The sequence below is a fragment of the Rhineura floridana genome, chromosome 9, assembly GCF_030035675.1.
Source record: "Rhineura floridana isolate rRhiFlo1 chromosome 9, rRhiFlo1.hap2, whole genome shotgun sequence".
Lineage (NCBI taxonomy): Eukaryota > Metazoa > Chordata > Lepidosauria > Squamata > Rhineuridae > Rhineura > Rhineura floridana.
In genome coordinates this window covers 9,589,117-9,610,282 of record NC_084488.1, presented here as the reverse complement: position 1 = coordinate 9,610,282, position 21,166 = coordinate 9,589,117, and the positions used below count along the sequence as shown (strand labels likewise).

General features: G+C 40.0%; 1 protein-coding gene across 7 annotated transcripts in view; it reads right to left on the bottom strand.

Moving 5' to 3' along the window:
• SLIT2 (slit guidance ligand 2) overlaps positions 1 to 21,166 on the bottom strand; it is a 438,710-nt gene that overhangs the window by 161,079 nt on the left and 256,465 nt on the right. For all 7 annotated transcript variants that reach the window (XM_061583554.1, XM_061583552.1, XM_061583553.1 and 4 more), the window contains 2 exons: positions 9,494 to 9,565; positions 255 to 326 (listed from right to left, as the gene is read on the bottom strand). In XM_061583554.1, the coding sequence (XP_061439538.1) occupies positions 255 to 326; positions 9,494 to 9,565 (144 nt within the window). The remainder of the gene's footprint in view (positions 1 to 254; positions 327 to 9,493; positions 9,566 to 21,166) is intronic.

Here is a 21,166-nt window from a genome sequence, read left to right as displayed (position 1 = left end):
TTACCAACTGTGCCAGTACGTATGCAACTCCCCTCTTTATGGGTCCTCTACACTACAGCAAAGGACGAATGGTTTGGTTAAGCAAGGGAAGTCTTCAGGCCAATGAGTCACATCATGAAGGAATGGACTGAGAACCCTGGTATTACCAAAAGGTCAAACTCCTAAAATATAGTTCCTAAAATTTGTTATTGTAAACAACAATTAGATAAATGAGACTTTCATCACACTCTAAGTAAAACACCATAAATACTTACAAGGTTCTGAGCTTGGGCATATGATTGAAACTTGCCACCGAGAGTCGTGTGATGTTGTTATTGTTGAGAGTGCTGTAAAACATTAAGGATAGGGATGCAAGTTTCATGTGACACACCAGTTCTTATGAATATTCAGGGAAAATTCTGAAAAATACTTAATGTCTTTATAGACATGTTCAAAACAAAAATGAACAGTTAAGAAATAGCAACAGCAGTAGAATATGACACCTTGCCTTTGAAAACATAATTATGGACAGGTTACTCCTGGACTTTGTGTGGTATCCAACTAACGTGTCTCATCAGTGCAAGGATTTCCACTTGCGCAATGGAACTTTCCCTCCTCTCCCTTCTCAAATCTGCTCTGGAAGATTGGGGAGCCTCTAGAACAGTTTTAAAGGGTGCACAGGAAGAGAAGAGGGCAGAATTCCATTGCACAAGCAGAACTTCTTGTGTTGACTGGACAGTTACTTAGCACTATATTGGATACAACTCATTATTTATTAAACATTTGTATTCTGCCTTTCATCCATGGAGAACCCAAGGCAGCTAACATAAAATTAAAAGCAAGCAAACAAAAACAAAACAATAAAATAAGCTACTCATCAATAAATCTGAAATTCAAACACAATAAAAAAGCAAAACCGTGTTTTTAAAATGTTTTTATTGTTGTATTGTACCCACACTCACTTGTATTTTAATGTGGTTTTATTCTGCTGTACACCGCCCTGAGAGCTTGTCGCTAAAGGGCGGTCTAAAAGTACAATAAATAAATAAATAAAATAAATACAAGTTAAGTAAGGTTAGACAAAACGAAAGCCTTGTCTAATGAAAAAAGTTTGATTGGCAAAAAAGACGGTGTAGGAGATCAAGTGAATCAGAGTTGAGAGTTTCATATTTCAGGTGTCATAACATCCATGTGTCCTCACAAGCTGACATTAGTGCAGGGGTGGGGAACTGGATCCAGCCAGCTTGCCGGATCCTGATGCCTCCCAACCCCTGCGGACAACTTTGACTGCTCACCTGTCAATCACCTGACATTACCAAGCTTGAATTGAAGATGCTCTGCAAAGGAAAAATGTTCCTTTGTCTGCATGGTTTTATTTCAAATCATGAGGGCAAAGAAAGCATTGATCAGCTGACTGGTGCAGACAGGAAGCCCTACTTTGGGCAAGGATCAGGTGCACTATAGAGTTCCTGATTGGGAGCTCCATAATGCAGCCAATCCCAGCAGGACTTGCTTCTGGCGCTAACAGCAAGGCTTGCTTACCAAAGAACAATCAGGAGCACACTATAAGGCTCCCAATTGTTCCTTTGCAGCTGCGTCTTTACCTGCTGCATGCCTGATGTCACATATGATGTCAGGTGTGGAGCAGATGGGCATAGTTTGGGAGAAAATGGCATCACAGGCTGGATCTGGCCCACTGGCTGGATGTTCCCCAGCACTGTATTAGCAAATGGTTAGTTTCATTAGGGGGGGATTTTCCTTAGATCAAGATGGGTAGGCTCCAGGATCTACTTGTTGGATCTACTTTGCTTTTTACTGAGGTGTACCAACTGGGGCCAGTAGTTCATGGGGCAGACATAGAAATGGGTAAGGGGGTGCCTCTTGAGTATATGCTCAGAGAAGTAGTTTGTTTTCAGTCTCAGAACAGAAATCACAGTCCTTTCAGGGGGAAAATCCATTAGTTCTTAAAAAAGAAAATATGGAGCAAACCCATCATAATTTAGAGGGGAGAGGAAATCAGAACAAAAATACCTGTCTTTCCTACTGTTAAATAATTTGGTATCAGAAACTCTTGCTAGTCTACTGGAAATCACCCAGAGGTCACCAATACATCAGTCTATCTTCTACCCTCTTCTGCTTTCGAGAACATGATCCTAACATATTTAGGGCTTTAAAGATAATAACCAGCACATGGAATTATGCTCTGCAATGGACCAGCAACCAACGGAGATGGATAAGCAATGGAGTATTACAATCTAAAAAACACCAACTAGTGGTGGTCAGATTTTGAACTGGCTGTTGTTTCTAGCAACCTTTGAAGGCAGGCTTGGGTAGATCACATACATTACAGCAGTCGAATCTCAAGGTAACTAAGGCATGAGTGACCACTGTTAAGTCTCTAATTTTGAAAACTTTAATAGAAGTTAAATTATGTTTTTGGCATTCAACAAGAAGTATTCCTCCATTATTGTTTCAACAGGTGCTAAAGAACTTATGCCAACACTAACCTTAAATTGACATGGGAATATAGTATTGTGTTTGGGATTTAGTTATATTTAGGATTAGGGGAAACCTCTTGTCACAAATAACTTCTCCTAGCTGACATTATTTTGAGATAGGAATGCTCAATAGATGGAAAAGAAAAAAATGATATTTTACTTAATACAATATTATTATGATATTTATAATAAATTGTTTGTAGCCAAAGGCTGTTACAACAGAAAAACCATATACATTGGCACTTTGTAAAAAAAATCATCCTGAATTAAATTGAATTAAAATTCCAAGCAAATTAATTATAATAACTATTCTCAGAAAAACCATATACATTAACACATTGTAAAATAAACATCCTGAATTAAATTGAATTAAAATTTCAAGCAAATTAATTTTATCAACTATTCCAGGAATAAGAGGCTCTCAGTTTCTTTGCCGCTAAAGCAAAGTTTGCAATAGAAATCATGTGTGGCTGTGTAGCAGATAATAACAAAATCAAAGTCTGAGACTTATTGTCATTATTATTATTCGCTGGGATCAGTGGTGATAAAAATTTTGCTCGTGGGGAAGAAAATAGAGGGCAATCGAGCATATAATGAATTAGGTCTTCTGGCACTCTACATCCTGCTATGCATAGCCTTTCGGCATATGGGATACCAAGGTATCGGCCATACAGATAGTTCGAGGGCATCACCTGAAATCGTAATTCGGTATAAGCTCTTCTGAGGGGGGCGCTTGTTAGAACATCTAGGTAAGGAGGCCATGTGTGATTAGGTTTAATATGGGTAAACAATTTGGAAAATTGGGAGGTGGCGATATTAACACTAAGCACGCTTACTTGAAAGTAAGTTAAGAATTGCCTTGATCCAGCTAAGATGATCCAGACACATAAGTATGGTTATACATGTATATAAGCAGGCCTGCTTGTACAAACCACTTGGTGGACTGAGACAGTGTCTAAATGATTAAAATTCAGCAAAAAGGGTAAGTAAGGGTATGTTAAAAATACCTTCTAAGTGCTGAATTGCCTGTTCAACCTTTATGGTTGATTAAGCTGTGTTTTAGAATGTTTTACCATGTTATTACTATATTTTAATGAGTTTTAGGTTTTTTTAAAAAAGTGTTTTGCAACGTTTTTAAACTTTTTAGTATGTTTAACAAGTTTTAAAGTTTTTAACTTTTTAGTATGTGTGTCTGCTGCCCTGGGCATAAAATAGAGCCATACATAAAATGGAACCATTAGCCAAAAAAAAAAAAAAAGTCAAAGTATTTACATCTTGATCAAAAACATTTGTAGTAGTCCATTTACTGGCAAAATTAAAAAATGGCAAAGCAATAAGAAGGTCCCACTGTAGCTACTTATCTGCTGCCAAACCAAGTATTTTGGATGGATCATAAATATTATACATTACAATTAAAATGTGTCCCGATTCTTCCCTCCTTGCATATGAAAAGTGCTCAAGGGAACCCTCAGAAAGTGATTCACAGGGCCAGGATTCACTCACCTACTTGCCAGAAGCAAACGCCCTGATCCTGCCCCACATGTCCAGCAGGAGTTTTGCAGGCATCAGCAGCTGCTGGCACATCCTGAAAAAAGCCTGATGTAAGTGAGAGAAACAATCCCCTCCCCTTTCCTTTATGGAAAAGAGGGGAAGAGGAAAGGAAAGGTAGTTTCTCTCCCTTCTCTGTGGGCTTTTGCAGAAGTGCCAGCACTATCAAGGTGCTGCCAGACCCCTCTACAAAAGCCCAGCATGCACAGCAGAATAGGTCAGTGGCTTAGCACTAGTAAGCCAAGTCAAAATTCATAAACACCTGCACAGATCAATTACACTATGGACTATCAAAGGAAGATGTTGTAAGAAGTGTGTGTGGCAGGTATATTCATCCCAAATCTAAACTAATACTTTCCTCTTTTAAAATAATATAACTTTCTGTATCACTGCCAATGAAGGTGTTACCTGAAAAAAAAGTTTTATAATATTGTAAAATGGCTGTTGTGAGCAAGGGGAAGGGGGCAGAAACATGACTATCCCAAAGATGAGCAGAATGGCTATCAGGGCAAAATGCCTAAGATATTAACCATGTGATATAAACATGGTATTAACAACTCATTCCTAAAGCATGGGTTTGAAGCAAAAATGTTAGTGGGGCATCTGATTAACAGCTTAAGGGTGAACATGGGATTGCATAGGAATGGGACTGCACAGGAATGCCTCTATAACAGAAAATGAGGTAATGGTTTTATTGAGAAAGTTAAACAGTATGGGTTGAATTCAGTGGAGCTGGTCTTGCAATGCAGCAGCATGAAGCGACCTACTTCTGGTGGCACCATGAAGTGGGAGTAGATGAAGGCAGGAATTGGTGTCTGTATAGTGCAGCATGTTGGGCCTAGATATTTTTTTTCTTTCTTTCCTGGGGAGAGGGGCATTTGGGCTCTGCTTCAGGCAGCAAAAAGTTCTGGGCTGGCACTGCCTTCCTCCAAGCTTTGTTGAAGGAAACTTCTCCAGATCCAGCCCTATATTCATTCAGAATGATGACATCATCTACAAAATAACTGTCAATTCCAAAAGGAAATGTATTACAAAACGCTGTAAAATGATAATAATAATGTAAACTCACATAATAATGGCAGCTTCACACATATTCTTAAAAATGCCCAAAATAACATTTTTAATGTGTGGTTCTCAGTCTGAAAGGCACAGCGTACACAGTAATACAGCAGTACAATTTTGAAAGTGTCATCGTTAATTTTTTTCCCAAAATAATGATACTCTAATTAGATGGCTGTAGTATTGTTCCTTATACACAGAAAACTAGACTTTTGTCTGACATGAAAACATTAAATAAAAGGTATGTGCTAGCCACAATCTTGCAAACATCCACTAAAGTTAATACCTCACAATACTTTAACTAGCTCATGTTAATTGTGTGTGCCCTAAAGGGGGACGAGCCTACATTAACAATGCTTCCTATCATTATTTTACATCTTAACATCAATCTTAATTCTCTACGTGCCAGTGTTTATCTAGCCAAAACAGCACCATCCACAGAGAGGTATCAGCAGGCTTGGGGAAATGCAAAAGAATTACAAAGCCGTAAAAAAACTACAAAAACATTGTCAGAATTTTATTTTTTTAAGGGGGAGCCCCTCAAAGGCAGCCAAGTAAGGTCTTGAGCATGCTTAGTGGGTAGGGAATGCAGGCTATTATAAGAAAACAGAAAACTGTAGGGAAGGAGGGAATGGAATGGAATATCTGGGAAGAGGACACAGCCATACAGGAGCACTCTGTTCTGCAATGTTTTGTTGCAGGTTCCACTTGTAACCTTAATAACACCAAAACAGAAAGATATCTGCAGTCATAACTCAATAACATAGAAGGTCTTTTTGTCAACTAATATAAAATGCCGGTAAATATGACTAATGTGAAAGACGACAGGGTTTATGTCATCGCCAACACTTTTTTTTGTCCAATAACTCTTGAAGAGCATGGAGAATAGTTTCAAAATATTATTTGGGTTTCCACTTATCAGTGTCACCAGACTAATGATAACCACACTAAAACTTAACAGTATTTGAAAATCTGAACTATTATTATTTTATTACTGTACTTGCAAAATTTGTGCTCTCATTCCTTTTTGAAAAAAGGAATAAAGTATTATTGAAACACTCAAAGAGTCATTTGCCATGGATGGAACAGTGTTCTGCATTTCCAATTAATTTTAGTGCTGATTGTTCTGTAAATTGCTGTACAATATGGTGGAATGTTATTCCATATTTGCCAAAATATTTCCCCTGAATATAAGCTAGCCCCATATATTTTGTGATGCAGGAAACCTGTACAGAGTAAATAAACAAGGAACTACGCATGTACTCTGAAAAGGCACACAATTTCCCCATCAAAACGGGTGCATTTGTAAGAACTACAAGGCTTTTTGCACCATGCTAGTCCTGTTGAAGTCTATGGTATTCTCTGGATCAAGCAGCTAGTGAATCTGTTTTCATGACACATGACATCAATAGCATATGGCATTTCACAGTAAACTGTTTTCAACTGATAATGTTCATGTTTGCCTCCAATCTTCCAATTCGACAAAAAGTTCATATAATCTGTTTAGCCTTCCGTCCTTACTGGGTCCAAGTAATCTTACATTTATCAATACAGAAAGATATTTCCGTTTCATATTTTTTTGTAATTCAACTGGTCAGCTTAACAACATTGTGACAGTTGCCAGAGTTTTGTTTTCCTCTGCCATTTTCCTACTTTTAGACTGTTTCCACCATCGCCTCAACAGCAGCAGAGGATAGGAAGATGTGATTTCAAAACCACAATAGCAGGCATAGTTGGAATTCATTAGCAGAAGTAATACCTAAAACCCTTTCAAGTCATAGTTTTGAACTGTCTGAATTTCAATGTGACTGGTATGACAAAATCTGCATTGCCACTTATATTTTTGTTGTCATAGAAATATATCAAGTCTACAGTTTAAACTTTGAGGGAACTGTGGGTAAAGTTTATACATATTTAGATTATACACAAGGCTGCTATACATGCATTCCATGAATATTGTACACCAATACTCTATTAACATCAACAACACAATTAGTCAAACAGAAAACCAAAAATGCAACTTCATTTGTTACAGTGGCTAACTTCAAGCTGTTATCAGACTTAAGAATTTGGTCCTTTGTTGTCTACCACCACCAGCAGCAGCATTTAAATCAATATACACAACTGAAGAATTAACAAAATCCAGAGAATATTAAAACTTGTTTTCTTAATAATGGATTTTCTTAACTGTGCTTTGCTTTGTAGATAGCTATGTTCAGCTACCAGCCACGTCTAGCTTTTCCTGTAATGATGTGGACACTTAGGCTCAATATCTTCTTAAGTGGTGCCATACTTTTATGGTGAATTGATCCAGCAACAAATGGAGTGTTTACCATAAATGGACAAGAGTAATTGGGTGTTAGAACAAATTAAACCAGAACTATCATTAGAAACTAAAATAATGAAACTGAGGTTATCGTATTTTGGACACATAATGAGAATACATGATTCACTAAAAAAGACAATAACGCTGGAAAAAAGAGAAGGTAAAGGTAAAGGTGTCCCCGCACTTGGAGTGCAAGTCGTTTCCGACTCTTAGGGTGACGTCTTGCAACGTTTACTAGGCAGACCATATATATGGGGTGGGATTGCCAGTTCCTTCCCCGGCCTTTCTTTACCTCCCAGCATATGCCGGGTACTCATTTTACCGACCACAGATGGATGGAAGGCTGAGTGGACCTCAACCCCTTTTACCGGAGATTCGACTTCCTCCTTCCGTTGGAATCGAACTCCGGCCATGAGCAGAGCTTCGGCTGTGTTACAAGATATGGATTGATTCCATACAGGAAGCCACAGACCTGAACTTACAAGATCTGAACAGTGGAGGTCGCTGAGTCATAGCCATAAGGCGTAATCGACTTGAAGGCAGATAACAACAACAAATGGTTATTATCAGATCTCTTAGATATATATGATCCACTAACTTAACAGAGCCTTGTGAAAGCATATTGGCAAGGCCTTGTTTGACTTGCATTGTGTAAGATTTTAAATGGGACAGGTTCCATTGCTTACTATGAAGTCAGAGTTTTATATAAACAATGGAAAGTGTAATGCCCTGCTTAATTCAGCATCGTAAGAGATCATTAGATATGATTTTTTGGAAAATGCTTATAAAATATGGTAGACAATGTATTAATGGGATGCAGCTTATTAAATACAACTTAAATAATCTAAATACATTGACTTTAAAAAGTTGATTCACTTTAAAATATTATTTGATCTATATTGTTATACTTCACCTTAAATAAAATCCAAGAATTATACAATTATTTTAAAATGCAAACTAGCATTAACTGTGATTTAATACTCTAGCTGAACATAAGAGATAAGCTGATTGCCTAATAATGATCACATTATTGTGATCCATCTTAGTTTCTGGGTTCCTTTTATTTATTTTTTTTAAAAAAAATATTCTGAAAATTGGTTTCTGATTTTGAAACCAGACTGAAACTTCTTTGCTATCAAATTAATTTAGTTTTGGACCTTCTGACTGTTTTACAAAAGAGTAAATTAAACCAATGAATTGCACATTTACATAGAGCATGATATATTTACAAAGAAAATACAGTCTTAAATGATAAAACGTGTTCTCAATGAATGTGAAACTTTGACTAACAGAATATTTCATGATTACGTGTTAGGTCTTCAATTTTTTGAAAATTAGTAGACATTTTATTAATTGCATTTACTTTTTATTTCAGAGGCAATTAGATATTATAACAATTAAACCCAGTAAGGAGGAATGTGTCAGGATACTATACCATTCACAGCTTCAGTTAAATGCAGACAGGCAATACATCATTGGTAAGGCAATCCAAAAGGCACTAAAGCTCACACCTTGCCTACCTGCTCATTTGTGTGAAACTCCTATTGACTTCTGTGAAGCTATTCCACAGTGAACAGCTTGCAGACTGCAGCTCAGGAACAAAAATCAATTGTAAAAAACTGAATATGGAAAGCCACAGCTTTTGGAAACACCACATGCCCATCTCCTAGAAAATTTGCTTTGTGAAAGCTGCTAAAATGTATTCAGGGCTTTGCACTGTGTTCAATACAAAAATATTGTGTTTGAAAGGAGGAACAGAATTGTGTGGATCTGAACAATGGAAAATGGGTTTACAAAAATACATTGAATTATAAAGCCCTTTATTTGTTTCCCCAAGGAAGTTATTTTCCCCTTACATGATTTCATCTGGCAAATGTGATGCTTTCGTAAAATAAGAGATTATTCCCACACTTTCCATATGTTTATAATATCTTACCAAGTAATATTATTCTAATCAAAGTGAATTTATTCTAATACATCACTTCATTCTAACACTCTAACACCAGAACTACAGCTACCAGACAAGCTTCTGCATTTCGACTACCCTGTTTTAAGAAGTAAGAAAAAAGAAGCAGTTACTTACAGCACTTCCAGATCACGGAGAGCCCTAAATGCCCCATCTTCAATACAGCTGATCTGGTTGTAATCCAGTTGCCTGTTAAATAGATTAGGAGGCGATACGTGTGAAGGCTGGCAGCACTAAGGATAAGAAAGTCTCCTTAAGAGATAAGGCTTGAAAGGTAGGCCACACTAACTGAAACGTACTTCCCAAATATAATCATCTGTTTAAGAATGTCACACACCATTCTGGTCTTGATGCCGCCACTGAAATCTCTTTTTGTTCCGAACTGCGTGTGCAAAAATACGACAGCCCTGGGAAAGCTCCAGTAAATAATAACTGCACCTTATATTAAATGCCAAAGGAATGCAATTTCATTACATCAAGAAAAGCTATCCATTAAAAGCTCTCGGCGTCATCTCACTGAAACAATTTCATTAAGGTAAAGGGCTGTAAATCACTTAATGTCACATGCATCCCCTCAGTGACCTAACAGAATCCATTTATCAGAGAAGCTCAGCTGCATGTTAATTTCACTATCCTTGGCGAGAAAGAGCAGGAGAGACCACCCTTACTTCCCTAAAAAACAGCTTTCTTCCAGAATTCCTCATTCTCAGGCATGTATATGATGTCTGTAGCGTTTTCCAATTGCTCTCTGAATAAAACTAATTCATATTCTAGTTTATAAGAACAATCCTTAGCATATGATTTCTGCAGTTTATATTTTTCAGGACCCTATGCAGATAAGATGGAATAAAGTAACACTGGGATTCTAGGCATAAAAATCACCAGTGCTGCCCATACATTATTAATCTTTAAATATTAAGATATGAAAAATTTACATCAGTTTTCTGAACATTATTTCTTTCCCCAACTCAGAGCATTACTACACTGCTTGCTGCCTCATTCTGAGTGTGGTGTGGAATGGTAGTTTGATACACTTTTATTATGCTAATAACAAAAACAAAATCTATTTGAAATAAATGAAATCACAATTTCTATAAAGCTAACAAGCATAAGTACTGACTTGGGAAAACTGATGAAGTACAATATTGTATGTTTACCCTTAAGTAAATTTCATGTGGATTATTCCCAGATAAATGCAACTAGAACTGGGGTGATAAATTTACAGTTTTTCAAAATTACTGACATTCCTTATGATTATGCAGATTTGATTATGCAGATTTCTTTTGTTTCTACAACAATGTATGTAAACATATAAACAAACTAGTATCTATCCATCTATCCATCTATCCATCTATCTATCTATCTAAACACATTGTTAGAAATGGATCCAGGGGACTATGTAAATCTTTACACATATCCATCTAATGATAAACCCACCAACAATAAGTGAAACCCTATTTGAGTATTAAAATGTCACACAATGGTAATTGCATGAGGGGAAGAGCAGAGCTGAACTCATTAGCCCTACTAACTGAATCCTTGGTGTCCCTGACCCCTGCTCCCCACATATTGGGGGATGGAGTTCTGCGGTGGAGAGCCTGCTCTAGGTGCATAGCCTGCTCTAGATGGATTCTAAATTACACAGGAAGTCTACACAGGAAGAGCAGGCTTTCCTGTGTCAGACCTTCCCTTCACACAATTATTGTCACGTGAGATTTGAATGCCTCAGTAGTACTAGTGACTTCTAAGGATCCCACTGCCTAATATGGGTACAGCTTTAGGGCGCAATTCAACTGACATATCCACTGGGCTGGGAGAAGTTGGATGCTGTGCCCTGCCCGGCTGCACCAGCAGGCTTCCAGCGCTGCAGCTGAGCCATGCTGCTGTCAGGAGCCTGCTGGCACTGCCGAGGGTCTGCCGGAGATGGTCAGTCTGGTGAACGGAGGGCCAATGGAGACCACGAAAGTGCGGCATTCTGGGGGTGTGGCTGGGAAGACTTGGATGAGATCCTCACGGCACTCAGGGCTCTCCCCTGGATCCCGATCCATCCGGAAACTCCACCAGCCAAAAGTCTGGCTCAATAAAAACATTTCTATTATGGCCTATGGGGAGCACTTAGTCCTTGGGAGGCCTGTTCGTGGGAGCCGGCACTTCCTGAGAGAGCCAGCATTTAGCCAGTTCGGCAGCTCCCAAGTGGGAAGAGGATTTTGCTGGGCTTTCTGCCGGCTCCTCCTCTGCCGGCCCTCTTTCCACCGGCTCCCCGGCATTTGGATTGCTCTGCCTGTTGATTTAACAATTCCAATCTATTCTGCCACTGATATAAGTTGTGATTCTAAACTCACTCCCAAATAATTTGCAGTAAAATCCATGTGATTTACTTCCAAGCTAACTTCTTCTGCAATGAGGGGCAGTTTCAACTAACTTGCTTCTCTGAGACAAGGCCTGCATTGGCAAAAATCTGCATCTCATTCTAAAGTAACATTATAGCAATATTCAGGCAGCATCCTGGTTTAGGACATTGCTTAGTAAAATGGTACTTACAGCATGTTAGCATTCATGTACTGGCACAGCCTATCTTACAATCCAGCTATCCCAGAATGACTGAGCTGTATCATGAGATATACATTTTAATAGAAAATACTATGTTCTTGCTCATGACTTTTATTCCTTCCACTCAACCACTCTCAGGTCTGCTCTCTTAAAATGACTCTTCTCTTTCTCCTGCAATTCCTTATGTCTGAAACTTCCTTTCAAAACACCTTTGTTATCCCCTCCCACCCCCAACCTATTCAAATTACTTCTTAAAACTTACCTCTTTTGTGAAGCCTTTGGCTTAGTATCTTAGACCCCATTTATTTGTTTTGTTTAAAATTTATAAACTATTCTTTTATAAAAATATAGTGCCTTGCAAAAGTAATCAGACCCCTGACCAGTGCGCTCATATTGAAAGTGGAAATGGACTGCCTTGAAGTCAATTCCGACTTATGGCGACCCTATGAATAGGGTTTTCATGGTAAGGGTATTCAGAGGGGGTTTACCATTGCCTTCCTCTGAGGCTGAGAGGCAGTGCCTGGCCCAAGGTCACCCAGTGAGCTTCATGGCTGTGTGGGGATTCGAACCCTGGTCTCCCAGGGCGTAGTCTAACACTTTAACCACTACACCACACTGGCTCTAATCCGCTCTCATATTACTGAATTACCAGTGGTACATTGTAATTTCGCTCTGTATGGTATTTTATTTTGAAACACTGAAACGCAAAATCAATTATTGTAAGGTGACATTGGTTTTATTTATTTATTCGTTTGTTTTATTGCACTTGTGTACCGCCCCATAGCCGAAGCTCTTTGGGCAGTTTACAGTAACTACAAACATTAAAACAAATACAATTTAAAACAGATCTTATAAAAACAATTTAAAACACAATTAAAAAATTTAAACAGTATAAATTTTTATGTTGGGAAATGTTTGTAAGAAACATAAAAAACTGAAACATGTTGCTTGCATAAGTGTTCAACCCCCACACACACACACACACATTAATATTTGGTAGAGGCACCTTTTGCTGCAGTAACAGCTTTAAGTCTTTTGGGGTAGGTATGTACCAGCTTTGCACACAGTGTCGGAGGGATTTTGGCCCATTCTTCTTGGCAGATTCGCTCCAGGTCGTTCAGGTTGGTTGGATGTCGCTTGTGGACCGCAAGTTTCAAGGAGTGCCACAGATTCTCAGTGAGATTGAGATCAGGACTTTGGCTGGGCCACTGTAAGGCATTCACCTTTTTGTTCTTGAGACACTCCAATATTGGTTTGGCCTTGTGCTTGGGATCATTGTCCTGCTGAAAAGTGAATTTCTTCCAAAGCCTCAGTTTTTTAGTGGACTGAAGCAGGTTCTCTTGCAGTATTACCCTGTATTTTGCTCCATCCATTCTTCCTTCCATTTTAACAAGATGCCCAGACCCTGCTGATGAGAAGCATCCCCAAGCATGATGCTGCTACCACCATACTTCACTGTAGGGATGGTGTGTCTTCAGGCATGGGCAGTGTTAGGTTTGCGCCACACATAGTACATTGAGTTCTGGCCAAAAAGCTCTACCTTGGTCTCATCTGACCACAAAACCTTTTCCCACATTGCAGCTGGGGCACTCTCATGCTTTCTGGCAAACTCCAGAGATGCTTTCAGATGGTACTTTTGAGTAACAGCTTCTTTCTTGCTACCCTCCCATAGAGGCCAGTGTTATGCAGAGCTCTTGATATGGTTGACTGGTGCAATATTACTCCACTCCCAGCCACTGAATTCTGTTGCTCCTTCAAAGTGATGGCCTCTCTGTGGCTTATCTCACAAGTCTCTTTCTTGTTCAAGCGCTGAGTTGTGAGGGACAGCCTTTTTTTGGCAGTGCCTGGGTGGCAGAGCTTGGAAGTAACTAGTTACAAGTAATGAATTACTTGTAATTCATTACTTTTTTGAGTAACGAGTGGGTAATTCCTTTACATTTTGATTTTAATAGAACTAGGAGTAATTTTATTACTTTTGTGGAGTAATTGTAACGTTTCCAGAATTACTTTTGGGCATTACTTGGGGGGGAGCAGGGGAAGTCTTCTGCTCCTCTGATTTGTGGATGAAAATCATGTGCCTCAAACTGGGCTTCTGTACAGTGTTGCTCTTTCCTCATGCTCTGTGGATGGGGAGGAGGTGACAAGTGAGGAGGCGGGGAGTGAGACGGGGTTGAGTGGAGAAAACAATTATTTTAAAAAATGGATAGTGGTGGTGAAGAATGGAGTGGAGGGAAAAAGGATCCGAAGGTCAATAACATGGATAAAGGAGGAGAAGGAGGCAGCAGCAGAATGGAGATAAAGAACTGTGGAGGTGCAAGATGACAACGTGTGTGTGTGTGTGTGAGTGAGTGAGTGTGTGTTTGTGTGTGTGAGAGAGAGAGAGAGAGAGAGAAAATACTGTGCTTGCACTTGGCACACAAAGTGGCCTCCACCATCCTCTCTGGCTACTGTGCTTGTTTGCATCTCTGGGGAAAATGTTTGCTTGAGTGAGCGTCCCTTAGTTGGTGGAAGGGCAGGGTCTGGGAGGTGGTTAAGTGAGAGAGATTATGCTGGCTGGCTGAGTGGGGGGGTTGCACTTGGTTTGACGTGCCAAGATCTGAGTAGTGGCCTCAGCCTCCCTCCCCACCACCCTTACCAGTGGAGAGACCACTATTGCTACCTTATGAATAAAAATAATTATTCTACTACCTCTGTATGTGTTTGCTTATTTTTAATGTTGTTTTAAGCTACTTGGATGTGCAGCAGCCAAGGCCAGCACCTTGTAGGCGTTTTTTTTTAAAAAGTAACTGAAATGTAACTGTAGTGATTACTTTTGAGAAAAAGTAATCAGTTACTTTCAGAGCAATTGTAATTGTAACGGTAATTACTACTTCTGGGGGGGCCCATGTAACTGTAACTGTAATTTATTACTTTTTAAAAGTAATCTTCCAAGCTTTGCTGGTTGGTGTGATGCAGCTTCCACTTCCTGTTTATTCATCCAGCTGTGCTCACTGGTTTATCCAAACTCTTGGATATTATTTTGTACCTTTTCCTAATCTATGCATTTGTATTACATTCTCTCTCACTTCTGTAGCATGCACTTTCCTTCAGATCCACAGCCTGAGGAATGATCCTTCCAACAGTGGGGTTTTTATCCTGACAATGTGACAACAATTTTAATGGTTCACAGGTGGAGGCCAATGGTAAGGTAATTGTGTCCTCGATAGGGCAACTTCTTTCATCTGTGTAAACTGGGAGCTTCCACAGCAAAGGGGTTGAACACTTATGCAAGCAACATGTTTCAGTTTTTTGTTTCTTACATTTCCCAACATAAAACCAATATCACCTTACAATAATTGATTTTGAGTTTCAGTGTTTCAAAATAAAATATCATACAGAAAGAAATTACAATGTACCATTTGTCATTCAGTAATATGAGAGCATTGGTCAGGGGTCTGATTACTTTTGCAAAGGTATGCAAGGTGATATACAACATATAAACATAATACTTTGTTGTTCTTATGTACCTCCAAGTCAACTATGACTTATGGCGACCCTATGAATCAGTGACCTCCAAGAGCAAAACATAATACTACAGTAACAAAAATAAAAACTAGGTAAAAAATATTTTTCCAAGGCAAATGTATTCTTGCCTGATTCTAAGTCTAGTATGTACAATTGAATTGTATGCATATTCTTCCTGTGTTACTGTTGCCTCCACCTTCTACCGCATCCTCAGTGCTCTCCCTATGTTGAATCATACATTGTAAACTTCTTGGGGCAGGGACCTATTTTATGTTTTTAAAGTGTCATGTACCATGATAGTAATATATCTACCTAGGGTAGCGTGAAACTTCTAGGTGAGGCCAGCAAGGGTGGCAGGCCCGCACAGCAAAACTCTGTGGTGGCCAGGGGAGAGGAGGTCTGCCAACCTCTGGGGTGGTGGGAAGAAGGGGGAGGGAAGCTCTGCCACCCCCTGGGGTGGTGTGGAGAGAAGGGGGAAGGAAGCTCTGCTGGTCCCTGTGGTGGTGATGGGGAAGGGGAGCTCTGCCACCCCCAGGGTGGTGGTGGTGGAAGGCAATTTATTTATTTATTTATTATTTGATTTATATCCCACCCTTCCTTCCAGCAGTTCTGCCTCCCCCTGGGTTGGTGGTGGAGAGAAGGGGGAGGGGAGGTCTCCGGCTCTGTTGGGTAGTGATGGTGGGGGGGAAAGGGAGAGGAGAGGTCTGGTGACCCCTGGGGTAGTGGTGGGGGAGAAGGGGGAGGGCAGCTCTAGCAATGCTTGGGGTAGGGGGAAGGGGAATTCTGCTGCCCCCTGGGGGGGTGAGGGAGAAGGGGGAGGGGAGGTCTAGCAACACTTGAGGGTAACAGGGGGAGGCAGGCTTTGATGACCCAGGCGAGGGGGGGTGACGACGGTAGGCAGGGTTGGCAAGCAAAGCAAGCAGGGGCAGGGTCCCTACTAAATTTTTAAATAGGAAAAAAATAGTGGTCATGAGGGTGAGTGAGAAATTCAAAAAAGCAAACTGCACATCAGACTACGCTGTTGTTCGCAAGTTTGTTGGCTTTGCAGGCCAATCTTGTTTGCTACGAGCTTCTGCTGCTTTCCCTTTTACTGGATTTTCAGCACCAAATATAAAGGCATTGTTATCAATGACATCTTCAATCTGAACTGCTGAAATGTGCATTCCTTTTGACTTCTGTGTCATTGAGGTAATGGTGGTAGCAATGAACATTCATTCTTTGATTCTTTACCTGTCCCTCCCTTGCACCTGTTTTTCTCTTTTAATCTCTGTGACTTCAGTAAAGAGCTGTGAATTTGGCTAGTCTGTTGCCTCAGTCAAGCAAAGAATATCTCTCCACCAGCACACTGAAAAACTAACCAAGGTGTGTGTGTGTGGAGTCGTAACTAAGATAACTTGGCGAATTTCGAACAGACTAACTGTAAGTTCAAGAACTCAGCAAACAGCAGCACTGGAAGACAAACTAGGTTTATTTTTTAACTTTCAAAATTACATCTCATAGCTGAGCTGGGGGGGGAATCAACTGCACAAGCCTCATTTAATTTAAACCTCAGGCAGACAATAACCAAGATGGCTACTTGACGGACAATTACCTGGCTCATTTACTGTTGAGTAAAAAAGCCCACAGGCCATTGTTAGAAAAAATGAAAACAACAACGTTGTTTTTCAGGAATGGAAAAAGTCAAAACAGGAAAAGCAGAATATAACGAAGTGCTAATTACAATGGACAGTAAGCAACTGCCAGTTCGTGAAAATTACAATCAAATTGTCACCACACTGCAAACTACATTTCTCGTCACTAAAATGAATTCTATCCTCTTGCTTTTCACTGTATCAGCTAGCAGCAGAAATTTTATTTTGGAGAAACTTAGTTATTTCATCAGTATTCATTTTCTGTGAAACTGAAGCCATTCTTTTTCTCAGAGCAGAGAAATGCTGTGGCTGCTCCAGTATCTCCCTTGTTATAATGCTACCTTTTAAAAGTGTTTCAGTTATTCAGATTTATCAAAGGGGTGATGAACCTTTTTCATCCTGAGGGCCACATTCCATTCTGGGCAACCTTCCTGGAGCCACATGCCAGTGGCAGTTGAGGCCAGAGGCAAAAGCGGGCAGAGCAAAGAAAGGCTGGTCTGCAGTTGTGTTCAAAGTCAGAAAAATTACCATGAAGCAGCGGTGGGAAACCTGAGAACCAGGGTCCCAATGTGACTGCCCAAGGCTCTCTGTTTGGCCCACAAAACTCTCCCCAGGACACCCCCCTCTCCCTAGACCACATCCTTCAATGGTCCTGCTTCATGCCCTGCTTTTGTCTGGCTCGAATGTGTGCTTGAACTCTGATAAAGCCTCTTGTTTGTCTGGATGGAGGATGGGGAGGGGTGTGTGCTGGAACTATCCTATAGTACAAAGGATAAGTTTACATTATGTATGGAATGGCAAAACACTTGATTTGCCTGGTAGATTAGTAATTCAAGCAGAAACTGGTGGTACGATTGGTAAAGCCCTCTCTTTCTGTATCACTTCCTCTGCAGCTACACTGCTACCGTTACCTTTGCTGCACCCATGGTGTCCTTGCAAAATTATTAACATCTGCAAAACAGCTTTCATGAGAGGCCACAAGGATCTAGATTCAGTGTCCCCATTTTGCCACCCATAATTGGTTTGCTGGGGTTTTAACCTGCATTGCCTGCTTGTACCTCTGCCATTTCACATCATGCAATGTGGTCTGGTCCCCCATTATATTTCAAGCCAGTCTTTTGCTTATTTCTTTTTAAACCATTTTATTTTTGCATTTAACCAGAAATGTGCTAATACAAATAATTTTTAAAATCACACATGGTTAAATATTGTTTTGCTTGTTATTGCTAGGTCTGGTGCAATAACGTGAGAGACACTTTTGCCTTTGTGTTATAGGATTGCAACAGGTAATACAGTTCTGTAGAGCAGGGGTGGCTAATATTTTTCAGCCTGAGGACCTCACTGATGTCAGTCACCCCTCTAAGGGCTACCACATCTCAGCAGTGGGCATGGCCAATGTGCACATACACAAACATGCAGGCACACGGTACTCCCTCCCTCTTTCTCTCCCTCCCTGCCCCCCTTCACACACACACACAGCATTTCCAGCCCTCCCTGCTCTAGCATTCGGGTGGGGTTGCCTGAAAATGCTGCCTTTTGGTTTGTACAGATCATTCTGTGCAAAGTAAAAGGCAGCATTTCTTCCCATCCCCACTCCAATGCTTGGGATGGGGTGGGTGTAAATGCTGCCTTTTAAACAGCAAGCAGAGCTCTTTATTTTCTGATCAGATAGGGAAATAAAGCTACAAGGGGTGGCTGCCCACTTCCTGCAGCTTGGTGGGCTTGGTGCAGCCTGCAGGCCATGTGATAGCTACTCCTGCTACAATGGAATAACATGCTATATTAATTGTTGTATAGAACACCTCCAGCTTCTAACTGATTGCGGAAAAGCAATGTCTCAGCAGCTCTAAAGAGTTTTAATGTGGAAAAGGCCCTTGAACTTGGGATTACCTCTACATGGCTTCACTGTGATAAAGAAATGTGAGAGGCAAAGTATTTACAGATACATTCAAGAATCATATACATTTATAAATATCCTCGTCACTATGGGTTCAATCCAGCAATAAAGTGTTCTGTGCAAACCCCATTGAAATGAATGGAAGCTGTACAAGGGTGCAGTAGCACTCTTACACAGGTCCCATTCAGCTTGCACAAGAAAACTTCATATTGGATTGTTCCCTATTTTTTCTGTATTCTTCACTGCAGCATATTACTACTTTACTAGAACAATCATTTTCTAGATATTGCAGTAAATCATTTTGGTGTAATGTTTGTGTTGCAGATCATTTCAAAAAAAATCTCAAGCACTTTCCATTTTAACTAATTAAGGGCATTTACCAATTAAGTTAATAGGCTTTTTTATTTTAAAGGGCCAAAATAATATCTCCAGTACAGTTCTCTAACCTCCAGAGCAATTCATCAAAGCCATTTAAATTAGTACAATGGCATGAAATGTTATCCCCTGACACAACACAAAAGAGAAATTGTTTCCAGACAAATTGGTAAAATCTTTTAATGCCATCAAATTTGCCTAATGCAGTCTGCAGGTTAATCTGTAAAAGGGTGAACAGTATGTTGGCCCATATCTTATTATCCTTAGCTGTCAATGTATAAATCAACACTGACACAACTCCTCCTAAATCATCCATATTATACACAAAGGGAAAGATTTAATGGCACAGAAAGCACTCGAGCAAATCTTGTCCTACAAGAGCTGAAAGGCAGATTTCTTCTCCTAAATTGGCATGCATTCAGGTGCATCTGAAAAAAAAAGTCGCAGATCTTTCTTTTAATGATGTCCTCCAAACACTGCTGTAGTTAAGGCTGGATAGCAGTTTTCCCACATAGATTTTTTTCTGTTCACCCTGGGATAAAACTTGGCACCAACTATTTTCTTGGCAGCAAGACTGCTGATTAAAATGTAGTGTTTTCCTCTTTGTTTCATATTCTTTGCAGTAGTGGGGAATAGCGGCAACAGAAAGTAAAAAGTCTACTAAAAATATACTAGTCAGAGAGAAAAGTATTATTGAAAAAGTTGCATAACTTGATAAGTTGTCACTGATCAAAAAGCCCCACTTCACCCCCCATCACCAAATGTTACCTTTTAGTAGGCAGGGAAAGTATCAACAAATGCAAACACTAAAAAAAATTAGGCAAAAATACTAGTCAGTTTGATTAACATGGCAACAACTCAGTTGTAAGAATCCAACTTTTTCCTTCTGAAAAGTGTAGTTAAACTAAAATATGTAACTTGTCCCTTGGGTCCTCCTCCGTGCCTGAGGACTGGAAAGTGGCAAATGTAATGCCAATCTTCAAAAAGGGATCCAGAGGGGATCCCGGAAATTACAGGCCAGTTAGCTTAACTTCTGTCCCTGGAAAACTGGTAGAAAGTATGATTAAAGCTAGATTAACTAAGCACATAGAAGAACAAGCCTTGCTGAAGCAGAGCCAGCATGGCTTCTGCAAGGGAAAGTCCTGTCTCAGTAACCTATTAGAATTCTTTGAGAGTGTCAACAAGCATATAGATAGAGGTGATCCAGTGGACATAGTGTACTTAGACTTTCAAAAAGCGTTTGACAAGGTACCTCACCAAAGGCTTCTGAGGAAGCTTAGCAGTCATGGAATAAGAGGAGAGGTCCTCTTGTGGATAAGGAATTGGTTAAGAAGCAGAAAGCAGAGAGTAGGAATAAACGGACAGTTCTCCCAATGGAGGGCTGTAGAAAGTGGAGTCCCTCAAGGATCGGTATTGGGACCTGTACTTTTCAACTTGTTCATTAATGACCTAGAATTAGGAGTGAGCAGTGAAGTGGCCAAGTTTGCTGATGACACTAAATTGTTCAGGGTTGTTAAAACAAAAAGGGATTGCGAAGAGCTCCAAAAAGACCTCTCCAAACTGAGTGAATGGGCAGAAAAATGGCAAATGCAATTCAATATAAACAAGTGTAAAATTATGCATATTGGAGCAAAAAAATCTTAATTTCACATATACGCTCATGGGGTCTGAACTGGCGGTGACCGACCAGGAGAGAGACCTCGGGGTTGTAGTGGACAGCACGATGAAAATGTCGACCCAGTGTGCGGCAGCTGTGAAAAAGGCAAATTCCATGCTAGCGATAATTAGGAAAGGTATTGAAAACAAAACAGCCGATATCATAATGCCATTGTA